Source organism: Mycteria americana, chromosome 5 (assembly GCF_035582795.1).
Source record: "Mycteria americana isolate JAX WOST 10 ecotype Jacksonville Zoo and Gardens chromosome 5, USCA_MyAme_1.0, whole genome shotgun sequence".
NCBI lineage: Eukaryota > Metazoa > Chordata > Aves > Ciconiiformes > Ciconiidae > Mycteria > Mycteria americana.
The window spans coordinates 19,017,248-19,032,267 of NC_134369.1; the positions used below are offsets into that span (position 1 = coordinate 19,017,248).

Sequence of the window (15,020 nt, forward strand, 5' to 3'; positions counted from 1 at the left end):
GATGTAGCACTGGCTGTCCAAAGGACTGTGTTTAACTGTTTATCCACTTGGCTGATAGGAAATAGTGGCTAAAAGAAGGTGGTGGTAGGGAACCTACATAAGTGTTGCTCCATTCTGCTCTAGTGAGTCTTAAACAAGAGTTCTCTGTAAGCAATTTATGCTGCAGAATAAAGAAAGGAAGTGCCTGTAGGCGGCTCCAGCTGTAGTCTGTATTTTTAGTGGTGAGGACCGATAGCAGAATGTTCCTATCCTTTGTTTTGGAAAACTGAAAAATTGCGCTATTTGGGAATAACAGGAAGCATGTCAACACTTGGGTGAAGCACTCAAAATGGTTTGTGTTTAGCTAAATCATAATAACTTATGTATCGTCCTGTACTTGGGGGCAGATGACTGATTCATGTTTGCAAACTGTAGGCTGCATATTTCATTCTTCTATCAAGTTTGCGGGTCTATGAAAAAACCACAGAGGTGAGATCACCTAGCTACACACCTCACTACAGTTCAGCTTTGAAGGCCCTGTTCATAATTGTGTTCTCCAAACATCTCTAATTACAATTTTGGATAATCCTTATCTTTATGTTCTGCCTTTCCTAGCTCTTCCCTTTTGGAAGAGATATGCCTAAATGGAACATGGAGAACTGCCTCAAAGATGCTTATTTGTTCATATCCAATTATGACTATGATAAAGCCGTATGTCTCTTCCCCACCCCCCTTCTTTTTTTTTTTTTTTTTTTTTTAAATCTTACCCTAATGAAGTAAGGTAAGGACATGCTTATTATGTTGGAGAAACACCAGCTGATATGATTTATTGTGCCTCTGACCTGTCTCCAGTATATAAAGAGTATCACCTAAACATTAGAGTCAGTTGCTGATAAACCTGATGGACACTCCAGATTTGACCTTCTGTGGCTGTGATCTGTTTATTCAGGTACTTTGGAATAAAATAGAATTTAGCTATATTAGATTGCCACAGAATTACAGTACCTTGGAATAAGGGTGCAGTTTGCCATTTTTTTCACTGCTGATTTCTTAAGTAGTTCAGTATGAAGGTCTGCATTCTGTTCCTCTTCTATGTTTTCCCTGCCCAGTTCTCTAAGGCGTGTTTTGGATCACACTGTTCTGGTCATACCTAAAGAAGGCTTTTTGTATTTATGGTTGAGATGTTGAAGTAACTATTAAGAACAGGTTGCTTGTCAAGTTACTTTGCATTCAAATGCACTGCAAATACTCGATCCCAAGTTTAGCGGATTTGCTGGCAAAATAAACACCAGTTGCGCTTAAATATTTGAGGTAAGGTTTTAACATCTCAGAGGAGCTCCAGCCAACTGACAAACTGCAGACAGATGCAGCTTTCAGCCCTCTGTCAGATACATGAGACAGCACAGCCATCTGCACACAATGAGGAAGAGAATTTCTGCTTAGGCTAAGAGACATCTGACCAACACTTAGTCTCCTTGTAGAACAGATGGAAGCATTTGCTGGCAAGGTGGGATGATGCCAAGAGAAATACCAGAATGGCCAGTTATCTTCAAAATTTAATGAGGGTGGCATGAATGTAACTTTGGAAATTACTTAATTTTGCTCATTAATATGTTTATCACTTGTTGTAAAGCAGGTACTATATTTTTAACACAGCATTTACTATTTAGATTTAGTATGCTTTATTGCTTTTTATTACATGAACTAGCTTTAAAGCACCATGACCTGTAAACTGGTTTTCTAGCTGACATTTGGGCAAAACTTCTCAAAAGTGCTGAAGTGAGTGGAGTAACTAAGAGTGTATATAAGTGCTGTTCACAAGGCTGAGATTACAAAAGACCTGAGGCAGAAATCAAGGATGGATGCAAACTTCTAGGCAGCCCACAGATAAGAGAGAAAGGTCTCATTTTGGTCCAGTGAAATACCTTAATTGATAATTCCTTATCACTCATTTTTTCTAATTTTACAATCTCCTTTCTCATGTCTACCTTGCCCTTAGTGTCTCTGCATATGGAGGGTATTTTCTTTTAGAAATCTTAACTCAAACTTGCATGTTTTGCATTTTCTTATATTTAAGTTTCCTGAGCTGTATGCTTCTATGTGGTGGCTCCTTTCTGTTTTGTTTTTTTTTTTTTTTCCCCATCTAAATGTTGCTTTGCCCCTATAAAACCATCAAAGCTATTCCGAGTTGCTGACAAGCACTATATTACTGCCCTTGCATTTGATACAATTTGCTAACCTGCTTTCCTCATAACCCATCTTTTGGTATTTCTAGCAGGACTGTGTCTCTTTCCGGTCCACATAATCTCCACAGCATTTGCCTTTCCCTCCTTCTAGAAGCTTTTCTTATATACTGATGTAACTTCTGTTCTGCCTTGGCTTCTATGTCATCAACACAAATCCAGAATGTTTTAGAGGAAAAGGGATAAAATACGTACATATATTAAGATGCAGCACTGTGACTTCATATGTGTTATGCTTTATTATTTGCATCATAGGCTTTTCTCTGTTAAACCCATGGTCATTTCTCCCTGGGATTTAGAATGGAGCTGCAAATTCCTCATGCTCTCCATACTGGGGAAGTTTACATCTGCCAGAATTTTACATAGGAAATAAAATATTAAGTGTCATCTTCTTGTCCTTTCTGCTTCCCGTCCATTGCCTAATATGGGACTGTACTGTCACAGTGCTAGTGGTGGAATGCAGTTAGGCTTCTGTGCCCAGCTGAGCCCTTCAATGGCCCCAGCCTGCTTCCTGTCTTATTAACGGAGATAACTCCAGCATGGGTGGGAGCTGCGTACCAGGTGTGAGATGTTCATGGCATGTCAGGGGCTCCTCTCTTCCTCCAAGACCTGTGAAGACTCTGTTCACAGCACTTGAAACATGAGGAAGATACATGATTCTAATCAACAGGACAATCCTTGTAGTTCTCCCCTTACTCTTAATGATTCTTCTTTTAAATTCCTATTTTGCATAATTAGCCTCATTTTCAAGGAAAGGCAAAAAGGGTATGCAATGGGATGTTACAGCAGATTCATTCACTTATATTTTCATTTAAGTGAACTTGTACAGTTGCCAAACTCTTTCTTTTAACTAAAATCCAATTATTCAGATTGATTTTTGTGCCTAAGGGCAACTCTAAACTATGCTTTCTATGTTGCAGTTGAGGATTTCCGCAGCATGAGAAAACTGCTGAGGTACAGTCCAGTCTGCTCCTGCTCTTGGCAACAAGCATTGTCTTAAGATACAAAATAAGTCCGAGTTGCCTAGAACTGTCTTGCTCCAGCCTACTGCAGGACTAGACAAATGAGGTGGCTTGTGTTTGTGCACCACATTGTATAATTCCTTATATGTGGATTGTATAAAGTAGTGATGTAGTGATGAAGAACACGGTCTACACCTAAGGGCCCAAATGCTACATTTGATGCCTGACATAGCTCTACAAAGAGCTTTTAACTCCTGCTGTTTTCATCCACTTGCTCACCTTTTTATGCCCTTTTGCAGTCAATCCTGCTCTCTCTAGTAAACAACAGAGTGACCAAGCACCACATGCTGAAAATGAGCTGAAAGAAAAATTCTAAACCTTAAGTGTCTGCAGAACTAGTTTTCAGTTGCCCTTCCTCCCTTAACGTTTGAACTTCTCTACTTATTTCTGAAGCTTCCCCTTGTTTTCATATGGCTTGGGGCATGAACAGTGTCGTGAGCGTCTCCACCTCACTGCCTTCAGGTCCCTGAAGAATCTTTTGAGGCAATGAAAACACATTGTAAATTAAAACTTTTCATTTGCTACTTAACATTTTTCTTTACTTGCTTCTGGACTCTTCTGCTGGTCAGTATACATAAAACCTCAATTTCCAAGTGGCATGTATAGCTCCTTCCAGTTCAATGCAGTCTAGTCCTGTCAGGCACAGAAAAAACATTTAATCTTTAATCTTTATCTGCCATGCCAAAAGAAAAAAAAAAAAGAAGCATCCAAAGGTGGCTAAACATCACACTGAAGTGGTATTTTGTCTAGGGCTACAATGAGGCTTGTTTAGTGATTTGTGTGAGTGATGTCAGATAACAGATCATTAGCCAACAGCAGTAGAGTTGGAGCTGAACAGACAGGCAAAAAATGGTACCCTGGCTTTATGGGCTTACATGTTGGGTGAGGTGTCTTTCTAGCCAAGTTCTGATGCTCAGACCACTTCCAGCCTTGCTTCCAAAGGTAGTTAGCAAACCCCACCTATGCTGTGTTCTGGGAAGACCAATACAATGGATTTCTTATCAGTCAGTCCCATAATGGTCCAGGACTGTGCCTGGACCTTAGACTGTTTGAAGGAAGAGTTAAGGAACTGGAACTCAAGCCACTTCTAATGTGACATAGGCAAAAAAAAAAATTAAAAAGTGTTTTGCCAAATTCCTTATCTGTAAAACATTTCTCACTGTGCGATGCCTAATGTGATGGATAGCTGCTCCTGGTAACAGTTAGAGGTGCTTTAATTAACCGTGACTTAAAGAAAAAAAAACAGGAACAAACTTTCAGTGCTTTTGTAGCCTTCAGATTCTGTGTCAGGTGAGGCATGGCTGCAGCTAATCAAGATGATTATGGCTAAACTGATTGAATTATGGTTGCTTTTGAAGAGCCAGGCAATATGCTAAATTCTCCTGTTCCTTAAGATCCAATAGGATTATTCACTGGTGGCAGAGTCAAATGTAAATTCAGATGTTTTGGGGAGTCTCTAACCAAAGGAGCAGAGTTATAAGGCACACTGGTAGGCATGTGCAGAAGGGTCCTGAAGACTTTCCCCAGATTGGATTTTGGAACAGGACTTGTAGCCCTTAAAAATGCTGCCAGTACTTCAGAGCAGCAGCTTGAAAAAGCTAGTATTTTGGAGCCACCTTCTGTCCGTTTAATAATATTACACTTCAAGACTAATTCATGTTTTGTGATGTTATGCATCGGAAGATCACCAGTTTATCACTGCAATGTTGCTGCCCTTTAAAAATAGTTATATAATGCTTTTCTGTACAGTTCTATAGACTGTAAGTAAACCCTCAGTCTGTAATGGATGGGGAGTTATCACTGCCTGAGTAGAGCTCCTCTCCATGGAGACTTGTCAGCAGGCTTTCTGTGCTTGGTACTACTACTAAATTGATAGGGAGAAACAAAATTGGCTAACAGAAATTCAAGGGGTTTTATGTAGAAAGATACCCTGAAGTGAATCTCTTCTGCAGCAGCTATGATGTATTTTGGTAATGTTGCAGCTGTTGTTTTGTATTATTTAGACACTTAACCTCTTAGAGGAGTTGAGCTGAGGAGCCAAGGTATAATGTGGTGACACTGTCAATTCACTCTACAGACAGTACTACTGGTATGATGAGCGGGGAAAGAAGATCAAGTGCACTGCTCCTCAGTACGTTGACTTCGTCATGAGTTCAGTGCAGAAACTAGTGACAGATGAGGACGTCTTTCCAACAAAATACGGTATGTCTGCTTTTGCACAGGTGCTTCCTGTAGCTCTTTGCAGATGCGATAAGTAAGGTGAAAAGTTGGCATTCAGCATATGTATTAATACGAGACGGCTTCTCACTTGTTTGTTTGAGTTTTTTTTTTTTTTAAAGGAAGATTTTAAGTTTGGTTCATTCTTGCAGTAAGAAAGACTTGCACTGTTGGCAGACTTTCACTGGGGTGAAAGGCTCACAATCCTGTCCCCTTGGCTTATATTTCGTCATTGGTACATCTTTCTCTTCAAGCATTTTGAGATCTTCTAGCCTGTATTCAGAGAGGATAAAAATTTGAACACTGTCAGCATGTATGTGTTCAATGCAGCCAGCTGCTAGTAAAATTTAACCTTGTTGTTGTTTTACTATTTCCTTTAGAGCCTTGATGCATTAAGGGCGAAATAAATTGGATTGCCAGGAATGTGGCTTGTCTGCCTTGCCCAACCAGGCCTTGTCTCACAGATTGTTTGCAGTCTCCCTTCCTGTCTAAAGATTAAAAAAGAATGCGATTTTTAAGAATTGAAAAGCAATAGGAAAGTAACTGTAACTCACATTTGTATCCTAACAAAGACTGCTACATGCAATGCCTTTTGTTAAGGGGAACAAAATAGAGACCTGAAGTTATGGTGGGTGGGCTTAATCATGACTAAAAGCAGCTGGCTTCTTGAGCCCCTTCAACAGATAATTGGGGAACCAGGACATTACAATATAGCAAACATTAAGCTAGTAGCCTTTGCTTACAAGCATCTTCATGTGGAAAGAGGCAGTGTCTAGTAAGCCAGGTACAGCTGACTTTTTTTTTTAATATGCTTGTTCAAGGGCAATGAATGCCTTTTATGCAAGTGATTTGTCTGTGTGGCCAAGGTGCACTTTAGACCAGTAACGTACTTCATATTGTGCATCACGTACAGGATGGCAGGTGTTGCTTTTTTGCTTGCCTCAGTTTCACTTTCAGTGTTACCAAAGTAGTTGTCCAATAATCGTCTTTTACTAGGCAGGCACAGTACTGCTCCAGCAAGCAAAATTTCAACTGCATCTGATAGAAGGCACCCAGTATTTCTTTCCATTTCTTTTCCCATTTGATAGAATTTCAACAATGAAATGAGGGAGGTCTTTATACACAGTTAGTCAAACTGCTGCACACTACCAAGGCTTCTTAGCTTCTATTTCAAGTACCTTAGCTTCTATTTCAGCATCTGTGAATTGGTCTCCCAAGCATTATGTACTTCCAGGGGAAAAATCTGCTACTCCTGGACAAACTAGATAAGGACCCAGAAGAACCTCTATTTTTACAGTCAGTAACAAAAAATGTTGTGGTTTTAAAGAATGATTACACTTGCTTCCTGATTTTTGAACCCTTAGGGTTTAAAACTTAACTTCAAATGAAAATGCTTAAAACCTCCTTAGATTCTTTCCCCGAATTCCTGTAAAAAGAACAAGATAAGAGGGTGATACAGGGCCTGCAAGTTGTCCGCTGTATAAGGTGAGCTAGTTGCTCTTACCCACAGCTCAGCCCAAACAAATGCTGCTGTGGGGCTGAAGGTGAGCAGCTGGAGCTATCATGGTGTTTCTCTGTCTTCCTTTCAGGCAAGGAATTCCCAAACTCGTTTGAGTCCCTAGTGAAGAAGATCTGCAAGTACCTGTTCCATGTGCTGGCCCATATCTACTCTTCACACTTTAAGGAGACTTTGGCACTGGAGCTGCACGGACATTTAAACACGCTCTACACACACTTTATCCTATTCATCAGGGAGTTCAACCTCGTGGACCCTAAAGAGACCACCATCATGGACGACCTCACAGAGGTCCTCTGCAGCAGCAGTGGGAGCAGCAGTAATGGGAGTGGCAATGGGAGCAGCAACAGCGCAGGAGCACAGAACCATGTGAAAGAGAGATGAGCCCTCCTACAGGATCAAAACTAACATTAAAAACAATATTATATATTCTGTGTGTATGTATATGTTCAGATATACATACAGACATATACAGCAATGAAAGCTGAAAGAAATTATGCTGCCACCACAGGACGTGTAGTCGTATGGGACCGTATGGAGCTTTGGTTTTATGCGCCACCTGGCAAGAAGTTGCACCAATGTTATTTTATTTTCTGTCCACTCCTCCTTTCACCTATTCAGATGGATGATGAGTGCTATTTTTAGAGATGAGCCAAGCCTGAGAGCGGGGCCACTCTTGGTTTTTTTGGTTGGTTTTTTTTTGTTTTGTTTTGGTTTTTTTTGGTTGGTTGGTTTTCTGTTTTTCTTTCTTTGGTCTTGAGTGCAAGCCCTTTGTCTTTCTAGGATGGTGGTCCTGCCATTTAAAAAATATCTATTATATTATAAGAAGTGACTTTTACTTTGAAGTGGCTTAAAATACAGGTTCATTTGGGTTTTTTGGGGGGTGGGGGTGGTTTTTTGGTTTTATTTTCCATAGACTGCCCCTTACCCTGCCAAAAACTCCCTAGTTGAGTGCGTCTTGCCCTTTGTTAGCTTGGAACGGGAAGAAACTCCTGGCTTGACTAGAGTAGCAACTAGGGGCTTGTTACACGTTGAAAGTGGGCATGATTCTCCAGTTGTCCCATCTACCTGGTCGCAACATGTTGCGACCGTCTACCCATCTACCTTGCGCAACATGCAAGAGGATCCACAAGCCTTTCTGCTTATTGCTCCTACAACATATATACTCTTTTCTCTGCTCCCCTGCCTCCTCTTTTCCCAGGCACACCTCTACAAATAAAAAGAGTAAGATCACTGGAGTCCAAAACCCACGTGCAAGAGCCACCACCATTTGCTGCCCATTGAACAGAGGACCGGGGAGAAGAGTACATTGAGTCAGTCACCGCCTGTGCTAGAAAGATGGCTGTTGGCATCAAATTATATTGTTGGCTTATTTTAGTTCATCTGTTCTATAATAATAAAAACAAATCTATCAGCCATAAGCTTTGTTTTTGTTTTTGCAGCGTCAAAAGTCAATGGAATCCACCCACACAGCTTCCCTTTCACAATTGAATGCTGTTGGCCCTGCTGTTAACCAGCTTTATAAATAATTGTTTGTCTTCCACCATCTTACCTTTATAATCAATTCCTTGCTCTTTCCGGTAGTGCTAGGAGCCTCCTCCCCAGGTAATCTGAAGATAAGCACTCTGAAGATAAGCAGCACTTGGAAAGGAGCAAGTTTCCTGGTTGTACATACTTAAATTCTGCAAATGCAGTGGGGCTCCTGGATATTTTGCGGTGAATATTGTATCACAGTATCTGTGGATACAGTATTGTATCTAGACAGTGATACTACTCTTTCCTTCACATTTCCACTGAATTCTTGCAGTCAGCATTTTCAGTTGGGAAAATGCCAAATTTTGCTTGCAATTGTGCTTCTGTCAAATCTGCAGCAGCCTCTCAGAATTGTTTGTTACTGTTTTGGTCATTATCCTGAGGTTTATACATCATTAATAACTTGACCTGGCATGAATCCTAGAAGGTTTTCCTGAATGAGGTCTGTAACTGTAGTAAAAGTCAGTAGAGAGAACAAGAGGAGAGCAAGTGCAAAGAAAAAAGAGAAGGAAAAGCAAGTGTGTGTGTGGGGAGGCATGAGCAAGAAAGGAGGAAAAAAGAGATTAAGTGCAAGCAAGAAAAAAGCTTGTGAAGAAGTGTGCAAGAGCAACAAAAAGATAAAGGAAGAAAAATGTGCAAGAAGTCATAAAAGTGAGGAGAAAAAAAAAAGAGCAAAAAGGCATGGGAATGAGTGAGAGAAAATGACCTCAAACTTTGTGAGCCCAGACTTGTCCTGTGTTGTTTGTTTGCAGATTGTGGGTACCTTGTGAACCTGCAGGCAAATGTGCTGGAGTCTCACTGACCTGCTCATCTGGGTGCTGTTAACACAGGCTGCTCAAGAGCACTCCTTCCCCACCATGGCCTCCTGCTACAGCCTCCACATCTGGACGAATATTGCCATTCAGTATCCATTCACACTGATGTGAGCCTTCCCATTACAATTCCCTACACTAATGTCTGAAGGGAAAAACAGAGGTCAGCAGAAGCTATCAGAGCAGAGCCATTTGTAAGGCCCCTGTGTTACTTTAAATGCAACCATACAGTAGAGTACAAGGTAACAAAGTAATAACAAGGACAACACCAAACCCAAGTATTTCTGGTAATTTATTATCTAGTTGTAAAAATGCATTTGCAGTCTTAATTCTAAAAGACCATTTAGAAAGGATACCCATTTGGGAAAGGTGTAACTTGAACAAGATACAAGAACAAGATACAACTTGTTCAACTCTGGAAAGACTGAGCTACAAATCTTAAGTTTCAGATCACAAAACAGCAATATCTATATCAAATGCAAGGGTGACTATACCTTAGCTTCCCATAGGAGAACTGACAGAACCTCGGAGGAAGTCTGGGAACCCATGCATTGATGCAAAGCAGCAAACCATTAATTAAGCTATGAAGCTTAATTAATGAAGAGTCTGCTATTGTTCATGGCAGCTGTCCCAAGTTTACTCTGCAGACATTTGATATTCCAGAAAGCATAGATGCTTCATCTAGCAGGTAATTTTTTTGTATTTTACAAACAGTTACAAGAACACAAATAATGAATCATATTTTACTGTAGCCTATCTTGTTGGTTTTAGCAGTAGAAATAAGGAAAACGCTGAAATAGTGCCAACACTAATGTTCTTCTTGTCAGGAGTAACTGTTACTGTAAAGCTCAGCCTCAAGGCATCCAAGCATATTTCAGAGGTTACTGAATTATGCTCTATTCAGAGGTGCCGCTAAGTCTTCAAACTCTGCTTGGTGGATGCCAGTGAAGCCTGTCAGTGACCTTCTATGCTTGCAGCATGTCACTGACTATCCACACTGTAAGCACTGAGCCTGACTCCCCCTGTATCTAAGAGACAGGCTTAGGTCTTCTAACAGTGAGGAAATTGTCATATTGCTGCTTGAAATGTGTTTTGTAAATTGTTTAAAGTGCTGTTAGAACAACAGAGGCACCTTAATTATGCTGCATTCACACCCCCCACCCCTCTTGCCCTAAAGATCATGATATACCATTGTTTAAGGGTTGCTAAATAAATAAAACAAAACAAACACAAAACACCCCAGAAAAATAACCGAAGACACCTAGAAGACGCACACCCCCTGGCATACATGCCTTTTGCAGGCCTTGCCTTGTCAAAGTCTCAGTTTTACATCTGCCACTGCAGAATTACCTAACCAGCTTTCAGGCCTAAAACCACAGCAATGAGCAAAAGCCATCACAGGGCTAAAGTCTTTCCCTTAAAACCAACCATAGTCATATGTATGTTTTGCAGGATTGTGTTCCTGACATTTGGTGCTCTGGACACAACAGTGATGTGCTGAAGAGCTGAGGTTGCATACATTTATAGCAATGGGGTGAAATCTTATAGCAAGCTGAAACTTTTCCCCCCATTTTGTCATTACCAGTAAGTCTTTGAGGCTGCAGTGTCCTTAGGAAATCCAAGGATAAGCGCCTGTAAATAAAAAACAGGAGGAAAAGAATTTCTTCATACATGCCACCTGGAATAAATAACCAGCAGCAGGTAAGCAAGCACCAAGGTCAGCAGCTTGTGTCCATTACAGGGGCTACCTCTAGCCATTCACAGGAATGGGACACAGGAACAGTGCCACCAAGTCTTTTGCACAAACAAACAGCTATCTTTAGCTTTTACCTCAAGGCAATGAAGCTGTGTAGAGACCACAGGACCAGTTTCAGCCCAGCAAAGTCAGAGCGATGCCCTTCTTTCTTGCCTGAGAATTGCAGAAAATTATCAAATCTGAGATCCCATAGAGCACGCTCATTTTATATATGAGTAACAACCTTTTAACCAAGAATTTTAAGAAAATCGACCTTGCTTCTTACAGAAAACTTTTCTGATGAGGAGATCTGAGGAGGGAGAAAGATGTGTTCTGGCTCTGAGGTACCACCAGTTCTGGCCAAACATGCACATACTGAGGTGCTCCTGGAAGGGATCAGGAGCTAAAGGTGGATGCTGTCACGTAACAATTAGCTCCTGCACATTAGCAGAAGACTAAAAGACTGTCACAGAAACAAGCAATCCTGTGAAAGAACAAGCCAACTTTATGAGCGCTTACTAAGTATGCTGATCTCATACAAAGCCACGCTTCATCAAACAAGCCCTTACTCACATCTGTCATGTAACTTGTCCCAGCCAATCCTTAGCTCACCATTTCAGCTGTTAACAGAAGGACTCGAATCCAGAAATACTCTTCCATTGTCTAAACTGAGGACAGAGGAACAGGTTGTTGTTTTATTCTGTTCAAACCTACTAAACAAATGAAACCAATGTTCCTGTCTGTAGCACAAATGTCAACACCAGACAGTTTAAATATAGTTCTAATGCCTGAGTGCTGGCCGTAGTTACAGCACAGAGTTCAGTATGGCTAAGTTATCCATGCTGCTGTGACAATACTAGTGCCTGAATACAAGCTCAGTACCTGAAGGATTTAAAGACAGATGTGGTATCTTTACATGATATGGCTGTATGCAGTACAGACAAATCCCAATATTCCCAATGGAACTGATGATACAAAGTGAGAAAAACACCAAACAGCTGGCAAAAACCCCTCAGTGCACTAATGGGGTCTCCATTCTTTTCATGAACAGAACAACTGTTCTGGTTGTGACAGCTGACATGAACAATATGACTTTTCAAAGCTAGGTTAGCATGTGACTCAGAGAAAACAGAAATTGTTGAAGCACTCAGATGACGGAACATTCAGAGAGCTTTGTCTAGAAAAAAAAAAAAGACTAGCCTCACTTCTCTATGTATCATCATCTGCTAATTCTTTTCATTATATCTAAAAAACAGGCATTAAAATACTCTGATGCTTTCCCATACACCAGTGCAGATAGTTAACATTCTCTCACAAAGTGGTGCAACGTCCCTTCTTACATAAAACTCCTTCTCCTTTTAATGGTCTCTGGGATAATTCAAAAGAAAGGATACAAAAAGCCTGGGCTAGACAGCCTTTCCACTCAGTGGAGACCAACCCTGTGCAACATCAGCTCTGACACAGAAAGGTCAAATGCCATCTCACAAAGGACTTCGGCTTCTATGAGACCACTGCTTCACCTGACATCAGTAAGGCTTAGAAGACACATGCCCCGAAGCAAGTACTGCCCTCAAGGACTGCAAAAGGAAATCTAAAAAATGAAAACAAACTGGTCCTTGGCACCAGTCACTAATTTAACTACCACACTGAACCAACGAAATGGTCCAGGGTTCCCCCAGAAAGGCTTTAATGCAGGTGTACAAGGAATTGAAGGTGAATCCTCGGTCTGATAAAGAAAAGAAAGGCTGCACAGCTCTCTAGCACCACATACTCATTAGACCCCATAAGCGGTTAGAGAGTCCTGTTCTGCTGCTTTCTGCATGGACTGAATTCCTTTAGGAAAGACTTATACTTAAAAGCTCTATTTCCAAGCAGATGAGATTTCCTAAATGACTTTCCCCCCCCCCTCTTAATTGCACTTGACCAAGTATCAAACACAAAAACCTGACTTCCATAGAATTCATTCCCAAAATCATCTCAAGGAATATTCTTTCTGTTCCTAAGCATCAAAGCTCATGAAGTAGTTTGGGTAGAAGAGCTAACTCTCTCATATAAAGTCTGGTAGACAATGAAATAAGTATTAATACAGAAGTTCATACCAATTCTCTGTCTTGGCCAACCTGGGGTTTTTGTTTAGTTTTATTGCAAGCTAATGCTAGAGTCTTTACTGTCTCTGTCATGACAGAGTGCAGAGAGGCAGATAGTATGTCTGGTTTTGGATGACTAAATGTAAGGGATAATTTTACTTTGCGAGGTTGATTTACATTTTACAAGGTTGAAATACATTGATTTTTAAAGTCTTCTGTAACAAATTTGGGGACACTGGTATTGCAGACAGCCAGAATACTTACATCTGCCTATTAAAAGAATTTACTTTTATGAATATGGAGAACCCTGTGCTTGGCTCCACTTGAAAAGAATAATCCAGAACAGAACTGGAAACTGACATTGAATACTCCACGATTTTTACAGTTACATGAAATCTATATAAAACCTGTAACAGAAAGAACTCTTTGTCCTTTTCAGCCACGTTTACTGACAACAATTTAGGAAGGTTAATTTCAATCCTTGTGGTTATAAAACCTGTCTCAGCAGGAGTGAATACAAGAAGCAGAAGACAAATTGTGCCTGAAGACCAGCTGTACCCACTGCAGCAGAACTGTGAAAACTTCAGCTACTTTAGGAACATTGTCAAGAGAGCACAAATAATAATAAATGTCTTTGAATAATCTTACCAGTTTAAAAACTGTTTTAAACTGGCTTAAATGAAATCTACAGAACAGATGCTGTGCTGTGATCAGAGTGTCACAGTCCCAGCATATGAAAAGGACTGCAGCTCGGACAGGTAGTTCCTAGCAAATCTTAAAACCACATGTGCATCAAGACCTCAATATTCATCATTGTGAATTCATTCAGCGTTATACCAGTGACACTCAGGGTCTGCAGAACGGCAAAGAACCAATACTTCCTTGAATTTGCACCTCTTGACCCAATAAGGTTTGTGCAAGAAGTCCCTCATTTCACTCCCAGAAGGACGTGAGGAAGTAGATAGCAGGAAGGCAGTCAGGCACTGCAAACCAACATTTGTTGGCATCCTGCTGCCAAACAAGAAATCACAGTCTGAAGCCCAGACACTTGGGAAGAATCTGATGAAATCTACAGAGCAAAAGAAAGCAGACACACAATTCCCAGCTGGACAGCTAATGCTCCTTCCCACATAAGATTTTCGACTACAAAGCGACTACTTGAGTTCAGGGCCTAAGCCAGATCAGTTCAAGCTCACACAAAGCTCAGCACTGAGGTTCCAGAAGACTGCATTGTGTCACCTGAGTTGCAAAGCCTAGCCCCTTGCAATTGCAAGCAATTCTGCAGTGGATGTTCAGCACAGAGATACAGGGCACATTTATATCCTGCACTCCCAGCCCCAAACTCCCCATTGCACGCCATGACGGGCTGAAGGTCAAAAGCCACACTTATGACATGCTGCAGGAAAGAACAGGAGACACTCAGGGAATGATCAGTACCTGCCCTGCTCCAAATCAAGCAGAGCTGGGTCTGAACCTCCTTGTTGAGCAACTACTGGGCTACCTGGCAAAGGGAACCGTGCTGTGTTGTGCATGCAGATAAGGTAGTTCAAGTGGAGCCACTGAAGAGGGAACGTGCATCTTGCAGACCTTCATGGGAACACAGCCTGAGACAGGCTGTAATTGCTCTTTGCCACTCACAGTCTCATTGATCTGTTTGTGCCAAATCAGAACTGACAGGAACCTGTGGGTGCCATTGGGACTGGATAGGACCCGAGTGCTAGTTTTGTAGACTCCCATCGGCACCTGGCTGAGAGCTGGTTTGACATCTTCACAAACCTGGCCCTGCCGCACGGATGTTCATGGACCATCGTGGAGATCAGGTACCCTGAAATCACCTTTCTTCTGCCTACATCAAACCACTAGGCTGAATTTAGTA

General features: G+C 41.2%; 1 protein-coding gene across 5 annotated transcripts in view; it reads left to right on the plus strand.

Moving 5' to 3' along the window:
• Nucleotides 1–8,402, plus strand: part of MOB2 (MOB kinase activator 2) — a 122,273-nt gene extending 113,871 nt beyond the window's left edge. For all 5 annotated transcript variants that reach the window (XM_075502346.1, XM_075502345.1, XM_075502344.1 and 2 more), the window contains exons 4-5: nucleotides 5,322–5,446; nucleotides 7,051–8,402. In XM_075502346.1, coding sequence (XP_075358461.1) covers nucleotides 5,322–5,446; nucleotides 7,051–7,361 — 436 coding nt within the window. In that variant the 3' untranslated portion in view covers nucleotides 7,362–8,402. The remainder of the gene's footprint in view (nucleotides 1–5,321; nucleotides 5,447–7,050) is intronic.
• The last annotated feature ends 6,618 nt before the right edge of the window (nucleotides 8,403–15,020 follow it).